At 43.3% G+C, this 9,292-nt stretch overlaps 1 protein-coding gene across 1 annotated transcript; it reads left to right on the forward strand.

Moving 5' to 3' along the window:
* The first annotated feature begins 210 nt into the window (after positions 1 to 210).
* On the forward strand, positions 211 to 825 carry LOC144986880 (uncharacterized). The gene is made up of 2 exons (XM_078935457.1): positions 211 to 306; positions 379 to 825. Exons 1-2 carry the CDS (start codon positions 252 to 254, stop codon positions 723 to 725), a joined length of 402 nt encoding a protein of 133 aa, XP_078791583.1. The 5' UTR covers positions 211 to 251; the 3' UTR covers positions 726 to 825.
* Positions 826 to 9,292: the final 8,467 nt, after the last annotated feature.

Here is a 9,292-nt window from a genome sequence, read left to right on the forward strand (position 1 = left end):
AATTAGTTTAATGGAGAAGTCTTTATATAGAAACTACTTGAGAACTTCTAAAGTCTTTGAGTTTCCATCAATGGAAATCATCCAAACTTTAAGCAGACGGTTAACCAAGAGAAAGAAGAGCAGAGAGGAGAGGAAGAACAGAGGGAGAGATTGAGGGAGGAGCTGAGCTGTTAGTGAACTATAGAAGAGACACAAACTCCCACTTTCAACACAGTTCAACACACAAAAGCCAAACATCAGCTTCATCCAACATGCTGTCTGTGCAGACATCTGTGTTCACTCTGCTGCTTCTAGTCATTGGAACAGGTTGATGGGATTCTTTCAAAGATCCATTTCAGCATTTGATGTTTGTCCATCACTGATCTGACTTCTCTCTTCCTTTAGATGTCAGCTGTGAAGAACTCACTGCAGTCAAGAAGGAAGAGTCCACTTTGGAAGGAACTTCTGTCACTCTGTCCTACAAATATAAAAATGCTGCAACAGGAAGTGATCAGTTTTACTGGTATCGACAGTTTCCAGGGAAACCTCCAGAGTTCTTGATCTCACACTTTGGAACAGGAACACCAATTTCCCAAACAATTCCTGGATTTTCCTTCAAAGTGAGTGACAACCAAAGACAAATGGATCTACAGATAGATCTCCTCTGCTGCAGTGACAGACTCTGCTGTGTACTACTGTGCTGTGAGGCCCACAGTGACAGGAAACAACAAAAAACTGTACAATAACCTGCAGACAAAACAAAATACTACACAACATCCACTAGAGGGCATCACATGCTGTGAAAGCATAGATTGTTGAGTCATTCGACTGAACACAAAGACAGCTGAGAAATAAAGCAGTAAAGATTAGACACAGAGCTGCTGTTGAAGAACTAAACTCTTTCATTGGTTGAGATGTACGGTGGCCCAGAAGGGTCACAACACAACATATTAACTTACCTCACAACACTTTAACTCACAACGGAAGTAAAGCAGCAATTGAAGTGCTTTTATTCTGAAATTTGAGCGGCTAACTGCCTAACAGAAAGTAACGTCACAGTGAGCTGTGGAGGGAGCATGATTTTTCTAAAGGAGCAGCTAGCAGCAGTGTTGCCAGAAACTCTCTTTATTACGTTTCTCCTTCCTTTAAACACACACAATATAAACGCACACTCCTCCGCTCCCTCCGCTCTCACACCCCTCTCTGTCCTGCACGCGCGCTCCTCTCCTGTCCTTTCTTCCGCTCCCTCCTCTCACACAGGCACGTGCGGTCCCCAACACACACACAAACAAACACACACACACACACACACCCACTCCGCAACACAAGACACCAAGAATGTGGAGAGATGGGCTTTAGTATTTTGGAGAGTTCTACTTGGTAATCATGTTTCCATGTTTGAGATCATAAGATCATCCCAGAGAGAGTCTGTGCTTCAACTCCTGCAGTGAAAGCTGCATCTAAATCTGACGCCATGTTTGCATCTCTCTGACAGAGTTTGAAGCCAAAGCCCCTCCCCCTCCTCTCTACCTGCTTTTCCTCTCTGCCTGTTCACATCCTCTGCAGCTGAGAGTTATTTCCCCCCGCGCTCCTCCAGTGTATCCTACACAGAGAGCGCAAAATACTGTCATCATAGGTTGACAGTCGGCGCGCTCCGGCCTTGCACACGGAAGAAAGAGCCGCCCGCATATAGCAGGGATAGAGCGGGTTAAGAAAATTAATGAAAGAAGGCCGGTCCGCTGAAAAAATATTCAATACTGTCCTCATTTTATTAGATCAGGAGAAAGAAAAATACACAGCTTTCGTTGAGTTTTCCCCCAACTGGACTGATTTAGCACCCGATCCGATGATTTTTCAAAATAAAAGATAGTTCAGACTAATAATAAAAGGACTGATAAACACAGACACCGATCCATGTAGCGATCGGACCATAACTTTAGCTGGTATCTCCTCCTACACGCAGCCGCAGTGTCAGGCTTTAAAGAACACAATTTCTAAGAGGCGGGGCGTTGCACCCCCCCCAACAACAGGTTAGATGACAGAGCCCGTTAAGCGTCTCTGCCTGGTGCGTTTACTGAGCTTCAGTACATAGAAGTTCAACAGCCACACGGCCTCACGTAGTCCGCTATTATATATTCATGAGGGAAAAAACCCGCCGAACTGACCCTAAAACAGCCCAAATTATGCAAACCCGGCCAAAGCCATTTTTACCCGCAAATTTAGAACCAAAACCGCCCAATCTGGCAACACTGCTGCTATCTTCTCTTGTAGAAAAATCATGCTCCCTCCACAGCTCACTGTAACGTTACTTTCTGTTAGGTGGTTAGCCGCTCAGCCCAGTGGAAATTTCAGAATAAAAGCACTTCCATTGCTGCTTTACTTCCGTTATGAGTTAAAGTGTTGTGAGGTAAGTTAATGTGTTGTGTTGTGACCCTTCTGGGCCATGAGTTAATGTGTTGTGTTGTGAGTTATTGTGTTGTGTTGTGAGTTAATGTGTTGTGTTGTGAGTTAATGTGTTGTGTGTAAAGTTAATGTGTTGTGTGTAAAGTTAATGTGTTGTGACCCTTCTGGGCCACCGCAGAGATGAACTGAAAAAGAGCTCATTGGCCCCGCCCACTGAATTTCACATCCCCCAGTGACATTAGTTCTTCCTCATTGAGCTGCAGTGAAAGAACAGAGTTCATCTGCTGTCTGTGTGGCTTCAAGAACTCCAAAGACATGTTGCTTTACCTCTTTTTGCTTCTATCTCACATTCTAGGTGAGTTTAAGAACAGAGATTCAAGTTTGCTTGAAGCTGCTGCATCAACTCATCATCTCATTCATCTAATGGCTTCATTTTCTCCACTTTTTCCAGGACTCACAGATGGAGACTCAATCTCTCCTGATCAAGATCAACTTACAGGAACTGAAGGAAAATCTGTTACTATGAAATGTATCTACACTCCTTGGCCTTATTGGTACAAACATGATTCTGTCCTTCAGGCTCTTCAGTTTATTGTGTTGAAAGGAGCAAAAAGTTCCACAGCTGAAAATATCCCAGATAAATATGAATCCAGAACAACAGTCACATCAACTGAACTGATCATCAGAGAGTTAACCCTGGCAGACACAGCTCTCTACTACTGTGCTATAGACACACAGTGATCCAAAGTGTAGAAGAGGCTGTACAAAAACCTGAAGTCAGATATGGGACTACTCTTCAAAGAGGAGGGAAGTGGTTTTCAAAGCACAGCTTCATATCAGATGGATTCTGTTCATTCCTGTTTGATCAGAGTCTCTGTGGTTACAGCTGCTAATGAAACACTGTGGGAGGATTCATATGAGCAGATGATCCACATCAATCAGTAAAATTGTATGTAAAAGATATTAATGTTATGTAAAGCGGTAAAATCATTTGATATAAAATAAAATAATCACATTTTTCTTCTTAGCTAAAGTTATAATTGTAGCGTCCCTCCCCCGTCTGAGACATCAAGATGTGATTCAATCCAGACGTCTTATTTAACTCTTCTATATTCTTTCAATTTCCGTAAATCTTTAACAGTTAAAGAAATTTAATGTAACTTCATCTCTGACCTCTATGACTGTTGTTAAAGGTTAAAGGGGTCATGTACGATTACGAATGACATTGTCAGGGTTGGGGGGGGGGGGGGGTGGTATGAGAGCAGGTAGGACCCAGACGCAGAGGCAGGAGGCACACGGTTCCAAGGCAAGAGGGTTTATTGCAAACAAAAGGTGCTGCCGAGCAGGATAACAAAACAAAACTAAACTTACTGTGGCGTGGCATGAAACATGGACATGACAGGCAGGGACGAAGAGACATTAAGACATAAGAGACGTTACGACGTTAGTGACGTTAATGGACCAGCACAAGAGGAAGGGAGAGACGAGACTTAAATACAGACAGGGCAGACAAGACACAGGTGAACAAGATCAGGACAGATAGGGACAAGGAAGTGAAACTCAGGAACATGACAAAACAGAACACCTTTCAAAATAAAACAGGAAACAGAACCAAACATGACAGAACAAGAAATAAAGCAAAAACCAAGACAAAAGAAACCCAAACCATGACAGACATCTTCCTCAATTAGAAAAAACATTGAATCATTTGTCTCGTAAGGACACCACCTTCCCCAATAGAAGGACAAACTGATGTTAGTGAGTATTTATCAATCCTAGCTTTAAGGTTGATTTTAAAATTAATTTTTACTGTCAATATCAGTAAATTCTCCTCTGAAGGGACTGAATCACAAAGAAAAACAAGATGGGCTGACATTGATAACAAGACAAACTCCACCCCAGGAAAACCAGATCCCAGCCACTTATGCTGCCTTTACACTGCAGGTCTAGATGCTCATATCCGATTTTCTGACTATATCCGATTTGTTTGACGACCCGCTTACATCATCTTTTAAAAGTGACCCGTATCTGATGTTTGCATTTACATTATACAATGCTGACACTATCAAACGTAGACATTCTGAGGACTACGTAGCAGTATTTCCGCCCTCTGCGGACCTTTTTCGGACTTTTGTGACTGCGGTTGTCATGGAGGCAAGGTGGCGACAGAAGGTGGCGTTGCCTTGGGCGCTCCTGAGGGGATGCATGGGGGAGTAAAAATGAGGGCTGGTCGGCCGTCTTATGTTCTCTCTCTGAGTTTTGAATGAGGAAGTGTTTGCAGACGTGCTGTCCGAACAGTTTGATCCAAGTGTTGAACCTTTCCTGCGCAATGACTTCTCTTTTCCGAACGTGGTCAGAAACGCACGGGAGATTTCCTCGGGGTTCTCTTTTCCGTTCTGAACCCCTCAGCCTCACCCAAAGACTCCAAAACCTTTGGGGGAGACACCTTATTTTTAATTTACGGTTCTCCGACAGTCCCCCGCTCCGCGCTCACAGGAGAGAGGGGGGCTCTCTCCTTACACACACACACAAACACACACGCAAGCACGTGTGCGCGCGCTCACACACACACATGGTCCCCATCATACACGCCCCCAAAGAAATAAACGGCTTCTAGCCTGCTGTTCCATAGCATCGGTGTCCCGCTTCATTAGTTACCGTTTGCGTCCGGACCGGGACGGGACCGGACATAACAGCGGTTTCCAACTACGGTCTGAAGCCTGAGGCTGAAAGGTAACACGCTGACAGCAAAATCAGCGCACAAAAAGCACCTTAATAAGTCATGTGATCTCAGTTGGTGGTCTCCTGAGTTGCCGTCACTGACGTACGACTCGCATTTACTGGGGAATATCCGATTTGTCTGCTTACATGGCACACGCAAATGTACGTATCCGATTTGTTTCCGATTTATTTCCACATATGAGAGAGGCCTGTATCCGATCTGAGAAAATCAGAATCCATGCGCTTTTGTCCTGCTTACACGTTCACCGGTCATATCCGATCTGTGCCACGTGAGAGGAAAAAATCGGAATTGGGTCACTTGAACAATTCAGTGTAAAGGCGGCCTTTGACATAGGATCAGGGAGCACAAGATACCACTTTTTGAGACAAATGTTAGTTAGAATTTTGTTTTTGGCAGATAGATACAGTTGTGTGCATGAATATAGACTGCTCTAAGTCCATACAGAAATGAGATTCTAAAAACATTTTAGGACGCACAAAAAGAAGCTAAAACTTTTTTATTGAAGCACCTCAGCAAGAATCAAATCAAGGACCTCTTTGATGTAACATGACTGTTCTGACCACCAAACAGCCATAAAATGTAAAATGTTTTTGCTTATAAGAAAGCAACAATTTGATAAAACTGTAGCAACAGCAGCAGCATCCCATCAACATGTAAACATGAATAATTCATAATGCAAGAATGGTTTCAGGTTTGTTTTGAATTTATACATTTTCCATGTATTTTTTTATGTATTTATTTAGGTTTTAATAATGAATGTATTTTTATAATGTTGTGTAAAGACGCATTTATTCTTTTAACGCACACCTCAGGAAGAGTAGTCTTACCTTTGGTTAAGACTAACGGGGATCCTTAAATAAATAAGATGAAACTGAAAAGTCTGAACATCCCTGTTACTGACAAATCTGCTTCTAGGTTCCACGAAAACCTTCCATTTGTATCTGATAAAAAGTCTTTTCTGTCCATATGGTGTCAAGTTTGGTATTATATGGTCGCTGGTTTCATTTCACCCACAACTATCAGACATTTTTGTCAACCTCTGTGTTCATTTTTCTGCCAGAAAGCTTACTCCTCCGGCTCAGACAGCAATGTTGTGCAGGTTCATGGTGGCGTTATAGAGGGATTGGAGCCAATCGATGAGATCCAAGGCCCAGCCAACCCCAACCCTGGAGAATCGTTTAGGTCAGGGCTCCCCAAATTCAGGGCTTGAGGGCCGGTGTTCTGCTGGTTTTCCAGAAACGCTGCCTTATTTGCTGCCGATTACCTGGATCAGATGTGTTTAGTCAATAAGTAGCTTTAATGGCAGGTTGGTTGGAGAAAATGTAGGACACCGGCCCTCGAGGCCTGGATTTGGGGACCCCTGGATTAGGTTCCTACCTGATCTCGAACAGGAGCAGGCCGATGCTGGTCTCAGAGACACAGCTCTCAGCTAGACACCCAAGCTGTCATGGGCGGAGGTGGATGCTGCTGGCTCGGCTAAATTGGTGCTATTCAACCGCTATGCCCCGCTGGCTAAAGAGACGGGTCTTGCTGGTCTGCCAACGAACTAACAGGACCCATCAGAACCAGGGTTGTGTCAGCGTGGACCTCCAGCAGTCTCATCTTCCACTTCTGGTGCTGGGCTTGTCCCAACAATGCCTCCTGCCATCGCCTCGGTCGCTATGATCAGGATTCTGGATCAAAGAGGGATTTCTACTACTGACCCCGAGCCCGCTTAGACTAAGCCTGACCGGGCCACTGCCTCCGGACACACCTCACAGGAGCCACGCCGGAGCACACTGTTTCCCAGAACTGTGGCGCCGGCCCCATCGCCTGACGGCGCTATTCCCCTGGTCTCCACCACAAGAGTGAAGCGCCGCTGGCTACGTGAGGTAATAACCCAATGCTCGAGCGAGCCCTTCTGGAGTTTGGAGAGCATCTTGCCCGATGCTCTGATGGATCCTCCTCCTAAGCTTCACCTGGGATTGGTGTCTGTCAGGCATTCTGGTGCCTCACAAACTACAAACACAAACTGTCTGTGATGGGAGCCCCACACCAGTCCCTGGATTGGCGCGCCACCCAGTTCTTTGGGAGATTCCATTGTCTCCATTCTACACAGATAGAATCCAATACAAAAACAAAGTTAAATGCAAAATCATCATTGGATTTACCTGCTATACTGAACATGGCTATTTTAAACATCAACTCTCTTTTAAATAAGTCTTTTATAATTATAATCTGATTGTTGATTGTGATTTGAATTGTTTGTTTTTAACTGAAACCTGGCTTGGTACTGATGCACCAGCTATTCTCACTGAAACCTGTCTAACTAATCTTAATGTGTTATTATCTGTAAGGGAAGGTGGTGGAACAACATCAATTGCTCTACACAGAACCCTTTTTGGCCAAGAAAGCCATAAACGCCACATGTTTCCAAATGTAATTTTGTAAGAGCCATACAATATGTTTAAAACTAAAAATACAAGTGAATGTGTGCATTTTATGTAATTCCAACCCTTTTAAAATACAATAAGTCTGTGGATTATTTTTAGTAACATTGTCATTGTAGCGGACTGAGTTGGACTGGGTGGCTGTTGAGTCGCGTTCTAAGTTCCAGAGTTCATTAAACGCATCAAGCAGAGATGCTGGTTGGCCCTCAGTTCTGTTGCTCAGCCTTTCGTTGGGTAGTTTGAACCAATGAGGTTCAGCTATGGGCTGAATAAGGGGAACAGGAGGGCTGGTGCGGGAGTGGGGGAATATAAAGTTGGGGGGAGCGCTCTCGGCGGGAGAGATTCAGGAGTTGCAGAATAAGTTGTACGGTGTTGGTTACGGCCTGCAGTAACCACAATAAACAACCTTAAAAGAGATTAAATCTGTAACGGTAATAAATAGATCCCCATTACAGTAAACCCTTGTTTTTCGCTGGGGTTACGTTCCAGAAAGAACCCATGATAGGCAAAATCCATGAAGTAGAAACCTCTATTTTTTTTCCAATTATTATGCAATTAAATACTCTATTAAACATTGAAAAGAAAGAACAAACCATTTTACAGGCTCAAGCATTTGTTTCACAAATAAAAGTACTTTAAAAAAGTTTTTTTTCAAAAAATAACTTCTGTATTGTACTGTCAAATAATAACTTTAATAATCAATGTGAACAGAAGACTTCAAAAAGCGGAGATTAGCCCCGGCCACCGTGACCCGAGTAATTGGATTAAACAGGAGAAAATTTAAAATGATTATGAAAAAAATACAAAGTACAGTCGGACAAATAGTGACTCAGGTGTATTTCACTGGTATTCAGACTGAGCCGCTGCATCCTGACTCCGCTCTGCAGTGTTTTCTTCTTTTGAAGCCCGCGGTGCAGGTGTGTTTGTTCGGGAGAAGAACATAGTGATTGGCAGTTGTTGTCGCTCTTTTTCAATGGGTTTTAGAGAAACTCGAAATTGCAAGATGATTTAAACATACGTAGTGTAAATTTGGTTAGCTGTTTTACGTACGTGAACATATTAAACTGCAACGTTATTGACGCACAGGTAGAGAAGAAGCGGAGGGACTTTTTAGCCAATCAGAATGCAGAACACAATGCACGATGCAAATCCGTGAAGTAGCGAAACTGTTAAAAGTAAACCGTGTTATAGCGAGGGATCACTGTATACTGTTTCCTCACAGCAGTACCAAGCCAGACTGTTTCTTTAAGCTGCGGTTGTTACATTTCTGTTCAGGGTTATACTGAGGAACTAGGTGGGTGAAGAAAGGAATCTGGTGAGGCGCCAACTGCGTGTTATTGTCCTGTGTTTTCTGTTTCAATTAATTTTCATATTTTATGAATATTTTATTTGCTTTTATGTATAGTGCTTTCTGTTTTCAACTAGAATGAAAGGCACTATACAAATAAAAAAAAGGTTAAGACTGACTTTGAGAAGACGAGATGAAGACCTTTTTTCTCCTGCTAAATACAGCTTCTTTCCTGCACTAGAGGGCGACATAGTGAAATGGGCGGAGCTCTCCATCTGCTTTGTGTTCAACATTCAGTCAATAAGAAGAGGTGCTGTGAAGAGAACAATTGTCAGAGTGAATGCTGAACATCAGATAGTTTCTCCTGTTCATTGAAACCTTGTTGTACAGATGGAACATTGGCTGTGGATTCTTCTTGCTGCTCTTTTCTTTGGTAAGACACAAAGATCA

Source organism: Oryzias latipes, chromosome 17 (assembly GCF_053564925.1).
Source record: "Oryzias latipes strain Hd-rR chromosome 17, Olatipes_Hd-rR_3.1".
NCBI lineage: Eukaryota > Metazoa > Chordata > Actinopteri > Beloniformes > Adrianichthyidae > Oryzias > Oryzias latipes.